This window comes from Scyliorhinus torazame, chromosome 2, assembly GCF_047496885.1.
Source record: "Scyliorhinus torazame isolate Kashiwa2021f chromosome 2, sScyTor2.1, whole genome shotgun sequence".
NCBI lineage: Eukaryota > Metazoa > Chordata > Chondrichthyes > Carcharhiniformes > Scyliorhinidae > Scyliorhinus > Scyliorhinus torazame.
Genome location: NC_092708.1, coordinates 380,457,885 through 380,474,285, shown reverse-complemented (window position 1 = coordinate 380,474,285; position 16,401 = coordinate 380,457,885). Strand labels below are relative to the sequence as shown.

At 51.3% G+C, this 16,401-nt stretch overlaps 1 protein-coding gene across 2 annotated transcripts in view; it reads left to right on the top strand.

Annotated features, from left to right (window-relative positions):
* Nucleotides 1–4,199: 4,199 nt before the first annotated feature.
* Nucleotides 4,200–16,401, top strand: part of ahsa1b (AHA1, activator of heat shock protein ATPase homolog 1b) — a 29,738-nt gene continuing 17,536 nt past the window's right edge. The window contains exons 1-2 of one of the 2 annotated variants that reach the window (XM_072493572.1): nt 4,200–4,342; nt 15,295–15,383. In XM_072493572.1, coding sequence (XP_072349673.1) covers nt 4,276–4,342; nt 15,295–15,383 — 156 coding nt within the window. In that variant the 5' untranslated portion in view covers nt 4,200–4,275. The remainder of the gene's footprint in view (nt 4,343–15,294; nt 15,384–16,401) is intronic. The other variant, XM_072493571.1, reaches the window with a different exon arrangement.

Here is a 16,401-nt window from a genome sequence, read left to right as displayed (position 1 = left end):
CTGCCCCTCTGTCTCTCTGCCCCTCTGTCTCTCTGCCCCTCTGCCTCTCTGCCCCTCTGCCTCCTCTGCCCCTCTGCCCCTCTGCCCCTCTGCCCCTCTGCCCCTCTGCCCCTCTGCCCCTCTGCCCCTCTGCCCCTCTGCCCCTCTGCCCCTCTGCCCTCTGCCCCTCTGCCCCTCTGCCCCTCTGCCCCTCTGCCCCTCTGCCCTCTGCCCCTCTGCCCCTCTGCCCCTCTGCCCCTCTGCCCCTCTGCCCCTCTGCCCCTCTGCCTCTCTGCCCCTCTGCCCCTCTGCCCCTCTGCCCCTCTGCCCCTCTGCCCCTCTGCCCCTCTGCCTCTCTGCCCCTCTGCCTCCTCTGCCCCTCTGTCTCTCTGCCCCTCTGTCTCTCTGCCCCTCTGTCTCTCTGCCCCTCTGTCTCTCTGCCCCTCTGTCTCTCTGCCCCTCTGTCTCTCTGCCCCTCTGTCTCTCTGCCCCTCTGTCTCTCTGCCCCTCTGTCTCTCTGCCCCTCTGTCTCTCTGCCCCTCTGTCTCTCTGCCCCTCTGTCTCTCTGCCCCTCTGTCTCTCTGCCCCTCTGTCTCTCTGCCCCTCTGTCTCTCTGCCCCTCTGTCTCTCTGCCCCTCTGTCTCTCTGCCCCTCTGTCTCTCTGCCCCTCTGTCTCTCTGCCCCTCTGTCTCTCTGCCCCTCTGTCTCTCTGCCCCTCTGTCTCTCTGCCCCTCTGTCTCTCTGCCCCTCTGTCTCTCTGCCCCTCTGTCTCTCTGCCCCTCTGTCTCTCTGCCCCTCTGTCTCTCTGCCCCTCTGTCTCTCTGCCCCTCTGTCTCTCTGCCCCTCTGTCTCTCTGCCCCTCTGTCTCTCTGCCCCTCTGTCTCTCTGCCCCTCTGTCTCTCTGCCCCTCTGTCTCTCTGCCCCTCTGTCTCTCTGCCCCTCTGTCTCTCTGCCCCTCTGTCTCTCTGCCCCTCTGTCTCTCTGCCCCTCTGTCTCTCTGCCCCTCTGTCTCTCTGCCCTCTGTCTCTCTGCCCCTCTGTCTCTCTGCCCCTCTGTCTCTCTGCCCCTCTGTCTCTCTGCCCCTCTGTCTCTCTGCCCCTCTGTCTCTCTGCCCCTCTGTCTCTCTGCCCCTCTGTCTCTCTGCCCCTCTGTCTCTCTGCCCCTCTGTCTCTCTGCCCCTCTGTCTCTCTGCCCCTCTGTCTCTCTGCCCCTCTGTCTCTCTGCCCCTCTGTCTCTCTGCCCCTCTGTCTCTCTGCCCCTCTGTCTCTCTGCCCCTCTGTCTCTCTGCCCCTCTGTCTCTCTGCCCCTCTGTCTCTCTGCCCCTCTGTCTCTCTGCCCCTCTGTCTCTCTGCCCCTCTGTCTCTCTGCCCCTCTGTCTCTCTGCCCCTCTGTCTCTCTGCCCCTCTGTCTCTCTGCCCCTCTGTCTCTCTGCCCCTCTGTCTCTCTGCCCCTCTGTCTCTCTGCCCCTCTGTCTCTCTGCCCCTCTGTCTCTCTGCCCCTCTGTCTCTCTGCCCCTCTGTCTCTCTGCCCCTCTGTCTCTCTGCCCCTCTGTCTCTCTGCCCCTCTGTCTCTCTGCCCCTCTGTCTCTCTGCCCCTCTGTCTCTCTGCCCCTCTGTCTCTCTGCCCCTCTGTCTCTCTGCCCCTCTGTCTCTCTGCCCCTCTGTCTCTCTGCCCCTCTGTCTCTCTGCCCCTCTGTCTCTCTGCCCCTCTGTCTCTCTGCCCCTCTGTCTCTCTGCCCCTCTGTCTCTCTGCCCCTCTGTCTCTCTGCCCCTCTGTCTCTCTGCCCCTCTGTCTCTCTGCCCCTCTGTCTCTCTGCCCCTCTGTCTCTCTGCCCCTCTGTCTCTCTGCCCCTCTGTCTCTCTGCCCCTCTGTCTCTCTGCCCCTCTGTCTCTCTGCCCCTCTGTCTCTCTGCCCCTCTGTCTCTCTGCCCCTCTGTCTCTCTGCCCCTCTGTCTCTCTGCCCCTCTGTCTCTCTGCCCCTCTGTCTCTCTGCCCCTCTGTCTCTCTGCCCCTCTGTCTCTCTGCCCCTCTGTCTCTCTGCCCCTCTGTCTCTCTGCCCCTCTGTCTCTCTGCCCCTCTGTCTCTCTGCCCCTCTGTCTCTCTGCCCCTCTGTCTCTCTGCCCCTCTGTCTCTCTGCCCCTCTGTCTCTCTGCCCCTCTGTCTCTCTGCCCCTCTGTCTCTCTGCCCCTCTGTCTCTCTGCCCCTCTGTCTCTCTGCCCCTCTGTCTCTCTGCCCCTCTGTCTCTCTGCCCCTCTGTCTCTCTGCCCCTCTGTCTCTCTGCCCCTCTGTCTCTCTGCCCCTCTGTCTCTCTGCCCCTCTGTCTCTCTGCCCCTCTGTCTCTCTGCCCCTCTGTCTCTCTGCCCCTCTGTCTCTCTGCCCCTCTGTCTCTCTGCCCCTCTGTCTCTCTGCCCCTCTGTCTCTCTGCCCCTCTGTCTCTCTGCCCCTCTGTCTCTCTGCCCCTCTGTCTCTCTGCCCCTCTGTCTCTCTGCCCCTCTGTCTCTCTGCCCCTCTGTCTCTCTGCCCCTCTGTCTCTCTGCCCCTCTGTCTCTCTGCCCCTCTGTCTCTCTGCCCCTCTGTCTCTCTGCCCCTCTGTCTCTCTGCCCCTCTGTCTCTCTGCCCCTCTGTCTCTCTGCCCCTCTGTCTCTCTGCCCCTCTGTCTCTCTGCCCCTCTGTCTCTCTGCCCCTCTGTCTCTCTGCCCCTCTGTCTCTCTGCCCCTCTGTCTCTCTGCCCCTCTGTCTCTCTGCCCCTCTGTCTCTCTGCCCCTCTGTCTCTCTGCCCCTCTGTCTCTCTGCCCCTCTGTCTCTCTGCCCCTCTGTCTCTCTGCCCCTCTGTCTCTCTGCCCCTCTGTCTCTCTGCCCCTCTGTCTCTCTGCCCCTCTGTCTCTCTGCCCCTCTGTCTCTCTGCCCCTCTGTCTCTCTGCCCCTCTGTCTCTCTGCCCCTCTGTCTCTCTGCCCCTCTGTCTCTCTGCCCCTCTGTCTCTCTGCCCCTCTGTCTCTCTGCCCCTCTGTCTCTCTGCCCCTCTGTCTCTCTGCCCCTCTGTCTCTCTGCCCCTCTGTCTCTCTGCCCCTCTGTCTCCCTGCCCCTCTGTCTCCCTGCCCCTCTGTCTCCCTGCCCCTCTGTCTCCCTGCCCCTCTGCCCCCCTGCCCCTCTGCCCCCCTGCCCCTCTGTCCCCCTGCCCCTCTGCCCCTCTGCCCCTCTGCCCCTCTGCCCCTCTGCCCCTCTGCCCCTCTGCCCCTCTGCCCCTCTGCCCAAAATTAAGTGAACATCTTTGATTTTTTTTTTAAAAACTTGCAGCCTTTGGTGAAATATCAGTAATAGGATTTTTTTAAAATATAGGTTTTTAAAAAATATATATTTTTACTATGTCTAGCTGCAATACCGTTTCCCTGTGTTCATAGGATCCTAGAGTGCACAAGGAGGCCATTTGGCCCATTGCGTCAGCACTATACCTCTGAAAGAGCAGTCAACCCAAGCCCAGTCCCCTGCCCTATCCCAATAACCCCTGAACCAAACCAAACCTGCGTATCTTTTCGACTGTGGGAGGAAAATGGGAGCACCTGGAGGAAACCCACGCAGATACTGGGAGCCTGTGCAATCTCCACAGTCACCCGAGGCTGGAGTTGAACCTGGGTCCCTGGTGCTGTAAGGCAGCTGTGCTAACCACTGTGCTGAACTAAGGTTCCGAGCATTTATTTAGGTCCAGGTTCTTCTCTTTTCCACGTTCTTTTCTTGCTCCCAGCCCAAAAATAATTTGCAATCTTTAATGTTCCCAATTGAACTTCATGTCGTACATTTGAAGCGGCATGGTGGTGCAGTGGTTCGCATTGCTGCCTCATGGCACCGAGAACCAGGGTTCCATCTCGGCCCTGGGTCACTGTCTGTGTGGGTTTTGAACATTCTCCCCATGTCTGCCTGGGTTTCTCCACCCACAACACCAAGATGTGCAGGGTAGGTGAATTGGCCATGCTAAATTGCCCCTGAATTAGGTACTCTTTTTAAAAAATAAAAATTTTTTAAAAATAAAAAATTTAAATTTAAGAAAAAAAATTGTACATTTGTTCTGTGGCAGAGGTCATATACCTGAAGTAATATGATGAATGTTGAGATTTGTGGTTAGTGTTAATGCAGGAAAAAGTTTTTGCAAGGATTGGCAAAATATGCAATTCTATATAAAGGATTTGGTATCGATTTTTGGACTCTTGAAGGTAATTGTAGTTATTTTTATTTTTGAAATTTTCCCTCCAGGTTATAATTGGGCTGGCAAAAGATGAGCCTGACACAAAGTTGTTGGCTCTAATGAAAAATGATGGTGCAAAAAAGATCAGGGAGGCACTTCTCAACTACATTGAGGCACTGAAATTAGGTAAGTGTAGAATAAAACCTTTCACTTCAGTAAAAGTATACCCAACACTCCCAATTAATTGGTGATTGAAGCACGTCTAATGTTTATGGGTCGAAGATAAACACTTGGCTTGCATGTTTACACTTCATGCTGTGTGAAGCCATATTTGGTTCAACTCTAGTACTTTGGTTTGAATTTGGCTCGAGAGGAGGCTTATTTACCTCCTTGGCTGCTGATCAATTTCTTAGCTGCTACTGAGCACTGCTGCAAAATATAATTATTTTAAACTGTGGAAGATTACAATTGTTGGCAGATTACTGCTACTGACATTTATTAGCCAGTGCTTCTGACAATTTCCATCCTTCCCTTCATAGAAAGCTGTTGAGCAAACAGGAAGTAAAACATTGGAATAAGTGGGTAGTTTTCAGATTAGCGGGCAGTGACTGTGGGGTACTGCAGGGATCTGTGCTAGGACCTCGACTGTTCACATTATATATCAGAACTAAATGTATTATCTCCAGATGATACAAAGTTGGATGGGCTGTGAGGAGGATACAGATGTCTTTTTCAGAAGTATTTAGACTGTTGTGGGTATAGATTATCATAGAATTTACAGTGCAGAAGGAGGCCATTCGGCCCATCGAGTCTGCACCGGCTCTTGGAAAGAGCACCCTACCCAAGGTCAACACCGCCACCCTATCCCCATAACCCAGTAACCCCACCCAACACTAAGGGCAATTTTGGACACTAAGGGCAATTTATCATGGCCAATCCACCTAACCAGCACATCTTTGGACTGTGGGAGGAAACCGGAGCACCCGGAGGAAACCCACGCACACACGGGGAGGATGTGCAGACTCTGCACAGACAGTGACCCAAGCTGGAATCGAACCTGGGACCCTGGAGCTGTGAAGCAATTGTGCTATCCACAAGGCTACCGTGCTTCCCAATGTCAAGATATGGGCCAAATGCGGGCAATTGGGACTAGCTCAGTGGTTTAAAAACTGGGCAAGTTGGGCCGAAGGGCCTGTTTCCATGCTGTAAACCTCTTATGACCTTGCCTCTATGCTGGATTTGTACAGGCTGTGTGTATGCATGGCTGAGGCATGGGAGGTTATCTCCTTCATTAGCAAAAATAGGAAGGCAGATTTATTATTTCGGTGTAAATTGAGAGGTGGATACTCAGCGAGACCAGTGTCCTTGTGCATCAGTCGCTAAAAGCAAGTGTGCAAGTACAGCAGGCAATAAAAAAGGCAAATGGTATGTTGGCCTTCATAGCAAGAGTATTTGAGTATAGGAATAGATGTTTTACTGCAATTGTATAGGGCATTGGTGAGGCCACACCTGGAGCATCGTGCAGTTTTGGTGTCCATATCTGAGGAAGGTGCATGTTCTTGCCATGGAGGGAGTGCAGCGAAAGTTTACCTGGCTGATTCCTGGGATGGCAGGACTGTTTGGTTAGAATTATATTAATTCCCAGGCAGCATGGTGGTTCAGTAGTTAGCACTGCTGCCTCATGGCGCCAATAACCCGGGTTCGATCCCGGCTCCGGGTCATGGTCCATGTGGAGTTTGCACACTGCCTGTGTTTGCGTGGGTTTCCCCAACAACCCAAAAACATGTGTTGGGTAGGTGGCCATGCTAAATTGCCCTTGAATTGGGTACTCAAAATAAAGGATTATAATGGAGTTCAGAAGAGTAAGCCGGAATCTCCTAGAAAGGATTAGACCAGGTAGATTCAGAAACTTTCCCGATTGATGGGGGAGTCCAGAACTAGGGGTCATAGTTTGAGGATAAAGGGTGAACCTTTCTAGACTGAGGAGAAATTTCTTCACAGAGAGTGGTGAATCTGTGGAATTCACTCACAAAGTAGTTGAGGCAAAACCATGTGTAATTTCAAGAAGGAATTTGATATAGCTCTTGGGATATGGGGGAAGGTGGAATCAGGATATTGAACTTGATGATCAGTCATTTGAAGGACCAAATGCTGCCTACTGCTTCTATTTTCTCTTTAGAGAGTCCCAATTTTTTTCTTCTCCAATTAAGGGGCAATTTCGAGTAGCCAATCCGTCTACCCGGCACATCTTTGGGTTGTGGGGTGAGACCCAAGCAGACATTGGGAGACTGCAAACTCCACACACAGTGGAGTGGGCCGGGATCGAACCCAGGTCCTCGGCACCATGAGGCACCAATGTTAACGTTTAATTTCTATCGGTATAACCAAGGTTGCATCACATTTGGACCGGATGACCTCACTGCCTTACTTCCACTTTATCAATTATGAGCCCATCCAGTATTTTGACTACCTTCCCTGACGGACTGACTTTGGAATCTTCTTTCTTGGTAAAGAAAAATACAAATAATTTATTGTATACTTGCATTAACTAACACCAGAACAGGTGACAATAGCCCAGTTGACTTTCGGAAGTATCTACTGAACAAGCAAGTGTGAGGATAAATAGTTGCGAGTGGCAATTTTGGTCTTGTTTTACTGGCTCTATGGCAGCTGGAATGGGGGTGGGAAGCTGGTAAATTGGCAAAAGATCCACTTTCTGCCTGCTCCTTCACAGATCAGTAGGAGACCTATTGGGCAGTTAAGTTAATGGCCAATCCAATTGGCAGGTATTTTCTGACATTTTCACCTTTACGAATGATGCATGGGATGCAAGGATGCTCGAGTTTTGCCTACTCGAGAGGCAAGATAGCAGCAGCAGAGCTGTGGAGGAAGCCTGTCTGCAGACTGAAGAAGCATTGCTGTGGGGTCAATGCCTTCAGACTTTGGGGACATAGGTTTAAGGTGCGAGGGGCAAGGTTTAGAGGAGATGTACTAGGCAAGTTTTTTTACACAGAGGGTAGTGGGTGCCTGGAACTCGCTATCGGAGGAGGTGGTGGAAGCAGGGACAATAGTGACATTTAAAGGGCATCTTGACAAATGCATGAATAGGATGGGAATAGAGGGATACAGACACCGAAAGCGTAGAAGATTTTAGTTTAGACTGGCAGCATGGTCGATGCAGGCTTGGAGGGCCGAACGGCCTGTTCCTGTGCTGTACTTTTCTTTGTTCTTTGACTCCAGTGAAGAATTGAATGTGTTGGCACATGGAACACCTGTACAGCGGCTAGGGGAGCTCGTGGTTTGAAGCCATTGGATCTGGAAGAGGAACCTGCGCTCTATAGAAAGATAGCACTGGAGTCTGAGGAAGATGCTCAACAAGCCACATCCTTGGCAGGGGATGAGCATGAAGGGCATTGAGGTTCCAACTGACGAACATAATGCTGCAGGGCCAGCTCACTGTGCAGCAATATGCATATCAGCACCAAACTGATCAGAAAATAATTCCCATGGGGATAAGTGTAAGGGGCCATCGAACAAATTATCTAACTCTCATGGGACAACCTTGCTTTGACCCTTCAGGATGTCCTTTCCACTTCTGTACCTGTCAACATTATAGATTAGTCAACACAGCACTCCCTTTTGCAGACCATCCATTTGATTCTACAGCTGGTAATTGATCCAGCGCATTAGAACATTAAAATAAATGTTCATTATGCATTAAATGTCACTACCTCCTTGTCTTATCACCCAATATGAAACCATGCTGGTCCATGAACCTACACATTATTCGCAGTCACTTGAATGGAGTGCTTCCCGGTGCCTGGAATTGATGTGGGGGCAGCAAACCATTTGTCTTGCTCCCAGTGCATGAGATGAGATGGCAGTTGCTTGCATCCTTTGGGTACCTGAACCTTACTGGAGCCTGGTGCATTCATGGCCACCTATATCTGCAGGGGTCACTTGTCACCAGACCAGCCAGCGGCATTGGTGTCACTATCAAAGGGACTGGGGATCAGCCTTTATCTTTATAGAGCCCCCATTGCCTTCAGCCTGCCCCTCAGCCCTTTTAGGCCCCACATGAATTTCTGTAGTTACTTGGAGTTGTTTAGATAGTGGCAGCTAAGGAGCTTGGCTGGCCCACTTGTGCACCCATCACTCGCTAGATCTCCTGGATAAGGTCATGCTGTAGATGTCTGTACACATCCTGTATGTGCTTCAGTGGTGCAAAGTGTTAGTGCGTGGTACTTAGCCCGCTGATTGCACTGCTGTATATGTTGAGGTTTGAGTTCAATCCTCACCTGGGACAGGCATTTTTTGGGCAGCAAGATAGCACAGTGGTTGGCACTGTTGCTTCACAGCTCCAGGGTTCCAGGTTCAATTCCCACTTGGGTCACTCTGTGCGGAGTCTGCATGTTCTCCCTGTGTCTGTTTCGGTTTTCTCCAAGTGCTCTGGTTTCTGTTAGATGACTTGGACGTTCTGAATTCTCCCTCAATGTACCCGAACAGACACTAACTTTGTTACAGTGCTAATGTAAGCCTACTTGTGACAATAATAAAGATTATTATCCACTTGGTGCCATGTGGCTCTGAGGGTTATCACACAATGGAGGATGCCAAGTCTGAAGAATGGTGCCACTCATGACATGCATGGAGTCTTCCATCAATTGCACAAGAGGCTGCTGTCTCTGGATACGGTCTCTGGATACTATGCTGCAGCTGACACCCAAGGTTTGCCATCTGTGCGGAGTGTGGCTGCGCCTCTCCGCTCACCCAAGTAGAAGTGCCCCCAGCTGTCCCCATTACCACCTCCCCAAGTTGTGCACGTCAAATGGGTGGTACAAAGCTCTTTGAGATGTATGGACACCCACACACACACACACACACACTCCAGGTCCCCCTGCCACACCGCAGCACAGGGTGGAGAAGCTGGCCTCCACCCCAACAAGATTGGATTGGATTTGTTTATTGTCACGTGTACCGAGGTACAGTGAAAAGTATTTTTCTGCGAGCGGGGAAGAAGCTGTTTTTGAGTCTGTTCGTACGTGTTCTCGGACGTTGGTATCTCCTGCCTGAATATAGCTTGGTTCATAGAACACACAGAACGATACAGTGCAGTACAGGCCCTTCGGCCCACCATGTTGCACCGACATGGGAAGTCAAAAAACAAAAGCCATCTAACCTACACTCTGCCATTATCATCCATATGCTTAACCAATAAACTTTTAAATGCCCTCAATGTTGGCGAGTTCACTACTGTTGCAGGTAGGGCATTCCACGGCCTCACCACTCTTTGCGTAAAGAACCTACCTCTGACCTCTGTCCTATATCTATTACCCCTCAGTTTAAGGCTATGTCCACTCGTGCTAGCCATTTCCACCCGCTCTCGGGATCTGGGCTCCACATCCACATGCAAGACCCTTGATTGTAGTAAACACCGTCCTTCAACCTTTCTAGCTAGGGACAGCACCAAAACATATGAACATGATTTGAGGTGCCCCTCCCACATCGCTCATAGACATCCTCCACTCCCTTGAACAGCCAGCTCATCATTCATTTTCTGAGGTGCGCCCTGTACACTACCTTCAGATGAATCAGCCCCAACCTCTCACATTAAGCCGAGGCGTTCACTCGCCACAGCACCACCACCACCTCTTTTTTTCCCACTTTGCCTTAATCCCCTCTATGGACACCCGACCCTCTCCTAGATTGCTGAGATGACAACCCCGTCTGCTGATAGCGCCAGCCTCCTCGTATCCAGGAACGAGGAGGCTGGCCCTGTCGGGAAAACCTTCCTTGTGAAGTCCTGCACTTGCATATACTGAATCCTCCTTCTCCTCCCCCTCTTCCCTCTTGCCCCCCCCCCCCCCCCCCAAAGGAACAGATCCTTTTTCATCCCCCTGCGATCCAATCCCCAAACATTCAGATCCATCCTCCCTGACCCCCAACTTAAAGTGCGGTCTGAACTGCTTCCAAATCTTCAACGTTGCCACCACCACTAGACTCACCAAGTACTTTCCTGGGGCCATTGGGTGTGGCGCCGTTGCCAACACCCACAACCCTGACCCCTACTAGAGCCCGCCTCCAGCCTCTCTCCTTCTCTGCATTCGCCGCCCAATAGTAATACTGCAAGTTTGGGAGGCCTGCCGTCCCCTCTGCAATACCACCTTCCACCCCCTCCAAATGAACAAGACAATCAGACTGTCCACCCCCCTGAAGAAGGACATGGGCAAAGGACAGGTAGACATTGGAACAGAAACTGGGATCGCGACAAAATCTTCATTAACTGCCAACAACGGGGATTGTCTCACTGCAGCAAATCAGCGTTCACCCTCCCCGCCAAACGAGTGAAATTAAACGTCTAAAGCTCTGCCCAGTCCCAGGCCCCTGCAGCCTCCAATACCAAGTGGGTTACTGCCAAGTGGGATGGAGGGAGACCATAAAATTCAGTTTATACACCGAAAATGTCCCAAATCTCTGGAGAAGCTCCATTCTACTCCCCACCCACATGTTCGGTTCCAAAATATACATTAGCAGACCATTGGCATATAGGGACTCCCTATGTTCTGCCTGCGCCCCTCCCGGCCTATTCCCTTCCATAACCCCGAGCTCGCCAGCATAATGGCCAAGGTCTATCGCCAGTGCAAACAGAAGGGGGGAGGGTCATGGGACATGCCTGCCTCATTCTCCGGTGTAGTGCGAAATACCTGAATTTGTGCTGTTGGTGCGCACATTCTCCATCGGCTCCTTGTATAGCAGCCGCACCCAAACCCAAATCTCTCCAGTGCCGCCATCAAATAACTCCACTCTACCCGATCAAACACCTTTTCCACTGTCACCTCCGACTCCCTTCTCTCCGCCAGAGAAAGAACCACATTCGAGAACAACTGTCTTCCTTTCACTGACCCCGTCTGGTCTTCCCCAATCACCTTTGGGAGATACCCTTTCAACCTTAATGCCAAGACCTTTGCCAGCATCTTGGCATCTACATTCAGCAGAGATATATACACACCACCAGTTCCTTGTCCTTTAACAACAATGAGATGGAAACCTGCCCGATCGTTTGCAGCAAGACACCCCTACCCATCGCATCCTCAAACATTCCCACTATCAACGGCACCAACTTGTCGTTAAACTTTTTCTTGAAATTTGATCAGGAACCCATTGGGTCCCACCGCCTTCCCTACCTGCGTCCTCCCAATCGCCTTCTTCACCTGCTCCCCCACCAGCTCTTCCAACCCTGCCCTTTCTCTCCCAGCCTCGGATACTAACAGTCTTTTGGAATTCCTCCCTATCTACCTTAGCCTTGAATGAGATCACCTCCCCCCTCACCACCACCTTCAGAGCCTCACGAACCACTGACTGTGAGACCTCCCCCATGCAATTGAACCCCACATACTCCTCAATCACATTCCCAATCTTGTCACAGAAGCTCCGGTCCGCAAACAACCCCACATCCATTCTCCACCCTTCACAGTGAAAACTCAATCGTCTCTGGCTACCCTTCCTCCAAAACCACATCCATCCAATGCGAATGTGATCCAAAATCACGATTGCGGAGTACTCCCACCTCTCCCAATCAAAAGCGCCTTTCCCACCACAAAATTGGGTCAGCAAGTGCAGCCGAGATCTGTCCACCTTCGGCTTCAGCACAACATTCCAATCCCCCACTGCTGCCGTTCCCCCCCCCCCCCCCCCCCCCCCCCCCCCACCACCACCACCACCATTATCAACTCGTGGGTATCCAAATCCGGGATAGCATCCTCTTTACAAACCCCGCATCGTCCCAGTTGGGGCCATATACGCTCGCCAGTTCCACCAGCCTCCGCTCTCGCGCACCGATCACCGTACCTGCTCCCCAATCAGCCACCGCCTTCTCCATCTGGAACCTCCCCCTCTTAGCCCACCAATACCGCTACCCCCGAGCCCTACTTCTGAACCCTGAGTGAAACACCTGACTGACCTATGCCTCAACTGATCCTTCATTCTCAAATGGGTCTCCTGCAGCATCACCACATCGGCCTTTAAGCTCTTCATATGTGTGAAAACTCTCACTTCACTGTTTGATGTTGCTATTCTGACCAGAAGTGTCTTACGCTCTGGCCTGACCCACCCCATCCTTTTGTTACAGACGAACCAACCCCATCCCTCCCAGAATCCCCCCCCCCCCCCCCCAAAAAATCCTTCGGCCTTCATGAACGCCTCCACCATCTCAAAATAGAAATCCCTGGTGGCGCAGTGGTTAGCACTGCTGCCTCACAGCGCTGAGGATCCGAGTTCAATCCTGGCCCCGGGTCACTGTCTGTGTCGAGTTTGCACATTCTCGCCGTGTCTGTGTGGATCTCACCGTCACATCCCAAAGATGTGCAGGGTGGGTGGATTAGCCACGCTAAATTGCCCCTGAATTGAGGGGGGGGGGGGAGAATTGGGCACTTCAATTTATTTATTTTAAAATCCTAGAAAGGATTGGGCACTTTATTTTAAAATCCTTTGTTGTGCATCACGCTTCTCTTCGCAGGATAGAAAACTCCAAACTGCGCACTATTGCTGTACAGTGCTGCCTTCACTCGCCTACCTTCTCACCAACTCTGCCGTCAAGCCTTGGTATACTCGTATACCAACGCCTTCCTAACTCTCCTCTGCTTCGCCCAGTTCAGGATCTTCTCCTTCACATAGAACTTGTGGAAGCAGATTATGACTGCCCTTGGTGGCTCATTTGCTTTCTGTTTTGGCCTGAGCGACTGATGTGCCATGTCCAACTCGTATTGGGAGGGTTCTTTTCCCTCCTCACCAGCTCTGCCAACATCTTTACAAAGTACTCGATCTGCCTCGCCCCCTCCACTCCCTCCGGCAGGCCCACGAGCTGCAGATTTTGCAGCCGTGACCTGTTTCGAGGTCCTCCACCATAGCTCTGAGCCCTTTGACTTCCACAGCTCCTCACCCATTGAAGTGAACTGGTCACTGTGCTGCAACAGAGCCTCCTCCACCCCCTTCACCTTCACTCCTTGCTCCTGCACCTTGACTGACGTCTTCAATGCTGCTGCCTTCCAGGCAATCGTCTCCTCCACCCATTCCTTCATCGTCGCCATCATCTTCCTCCGCAGCACCTCCGTGTGCTTGGCACACCGCCTCCAAATCTCCCCCCCACCATCACCTCGATTGAGTTTTCACTGAGGGGAATGTGCCCACCCAGCAACCCAACCTCCACCATCTTTCTTCCTGCCACACTCCCCAACTCTCTTGTCAGGGGACTTTCTCGCCCCCTTCTTTCCAGTGCCCTTCCTTCTGGGTCTTCATCTTCCTTGTACCTTCCCGCACCAGTTCATTCACAAACTACTCCTGAAACCTGCAAAAGTCCAAAAACCAGAGCCTTGAGCAGGAAACACCTAACGTGTGACCTCCACCTACATGCCGTCACTAGAAGTCCCCCACACAGAGCATTAACTCTGTACAGGTGGGCAGTGTGCCGGGTTCAAATGGATTCTTGGCAGACATTTACAAAGAATTTGCAACAGCACTGGCCCCACACCTGTGGAGGGATGTTCAGACTCACTAGTAAAGGTACACTCTGCCACCAACACTAGCACAGGCCCCAATCTGCTGATACCCATGAAAGGCACTAACCCAACAGAATGCGGGTCCTACCGACCCATCTCGCTACTTAATGTAGACATGAAACTCCTGGCTAGGCGACTGGAGAACTGCATACTAGAGGTGGTCGCAGAAGACCAGATGGGCTTTGTCAAAGGTAGGCAGCTAATGTCGAGCATCAGGCGTCTGCTGAAAGTGATAGTGATCCCACCTGTGGAGAGAACACCAGAAGTGATCAAATGCCTGGAAGCAGAAAAGGCCTTCGACAGAGTCCCTCCCATAGAGGTAATGGAGCGGTTCAGGGTTTCACCGCCTTGGTGAAACCTTTGCACAATGCTCTCAGGGCGAGCATGCAGATTAATATCACAAGCTCTAATACTTCCCGCTGCACAAGGCAGGGATGCCCACCGTCCCTGCTTCTGTTCACCACAGCAATCAAGCCACTGGCGATCGGCATCATAATAATAATCTTTTCATTATTGTCACAAGTAGGCTTACATTAACACTGCAATACTGTGAAAATCCCATAGTCACCACACTCCGGCACCTGTTTGGGTACACTGAGGGAGAATTCAGATGTCCAATTTGAAAAAACGAAATGAAATGAAAATTTACCTAATCGCATGTCTTTTGGGACTTGTGGGAGGAAACCCACGCAGACACGGAGTGTGTGCAGACTCCGCACAGACAGTGACCCAAGCACTGGACAGAATAAATTCTTTCTGGAGGTTGAAGACCAATGTGGACGGTGCCAGGGAGGCCTGTCCAACCACACCCACATGTTTTTGACCTGCTCCAGGCTTGTCTGGTTCTGGACAACCTCCTTATGCCCAGGGTTGTGAGGGTGGAGCCTTGCCCAAAAGTGGCAGTCTTTGGGGGTCCCAGACCAGCGCAAACTCTTCAGAGGGAGGAGGAGCGATGTCCTAGCCTTTGCCTTTCAAATCGCCTGCCACAAGGGGCCGGGAGGGAGAACCCCACCCACCCCCCTAAAATGTGAAAATCCATAACATTTTATTTAATAAGTTTCTACTGCTTGCCTCGGAGATGCTTGTTATATTGCTATCATGAGCAATGAGCAGTAATTAAATCCAAGACACTAGTGTTCAAGACCGAGCAGAACAGTTATTTAATTTATACTGAAGTATAAACCATGGCTCAGTGGTAGAGATTGAATTAGGTTATGCATTCATCCCACCCCAGAATCTGAGCACCATATCTAGACTGACACTTCAGTGCAGTCACACAGAATTGCTACATTGGTTCATCTTATGCCTTAAACCAAAGCCCCATCTATTTTTCTTGGATGACAATAAAAGATCCCATGGCACAGCATATTCCTCCTTGGATTCATGGCCAATATTTATTCCTTGACCAATATCACAAATGGATTATCTGTCATAAATCTCCTCCTTTGTGGCTGTCATGTACCCTACATTACAACAGTGATTAACTTTAAAACCATTTCATTGACTACTAGACGGCATTATACATCTGTAGGTTTGTCCTCTTTCTACACCAGAATTCACCATTGCGTTTGGATTTTATTCTAGAATTCACTCAGGGAATGATCTTGCCATCTGTTAATGGAGTTCAGAAGGAACCATCACAGTCCAAGCCCAAGGTTGAACTGCAGGTCAAGGTAAAGAAACATTAACTAATGTTCTTCAAATGTGTACTTGTGGGTGACAGATTCCAAGTAGTATTCGGAGACATGGATAGAGCAGGGACAGGAATGGTTGTTGCAGGTGCCGGGGTTTAGATATTTCAGCCCAGGGAAGGTGGTAAAAGAGGGGGAGGGGTGGCATTGTTAGTCAAGGACAGTATTACGGTGGCAGAAAGGATGTTTGATGAGGACTCGTCTACTGAGGTTAGAAACAGGAAAGGAGAGGTCACCCTGTTAGGAGTTTTCTATAGGCCTCCGAAAAGTTCCAGAGATGTAGAGGAAAGGATTGCAAAGATGATTCTGGATAGGAGTGAACGCAACAGGGTATTTGTTATGGGGGACATTAACTTTCCAAATATTGACTGGAAAAGCTTAATAGTTCGAGTACTTTAGAAGGGTCCGTTTTTGTCCAATGTGTGCAGGAGGGTTTCCTGACACAGTATGTAGATAGGCCAATGAGAGGCGTGGTCATATTGGATTTGGTACTGGGTAATGAACCGGGACAGGTGTTAGATTTGGAGGTAGGTGAGCACTTTGGTGATAGTGGCCACAATTCGATTAAGTTTACTTTAGCGATGGAAAGGGATAGGTATATACTGCAGGGCAAGAGTTATATCTGGAGGAAAGGCAATTACGATGCGATGAGGCAAGACTTAGGATGCATCGGATGGAGGGGGAAGCTGCAGGGGATGGGCTCAATTGAAATGTGGAGCTTGTTCAAGGAACAGCTACTGCGTGTCCTTGATAAGGATGTACCTGTCAGGCAGGGAGGAAGTGGTCGAGCGAGGGAACCGTGGTTTACTAAAGTAGTTGAATCACTTATCAAGAAGAAGGAGGCTTGTGTAAAGATGAGACGTAAAGGTTCAGTTAGGGCGCTCGAGAGTTACAAGTTAGCTAGGAAGGACCTAAAGAGAGAGCTAAGAAGAGCCAGGAGGGGGCATGAGAAGTCCTTGGCAGGTAGGATCAAGGAGAACCCCAAAGCTTTCTATAGATA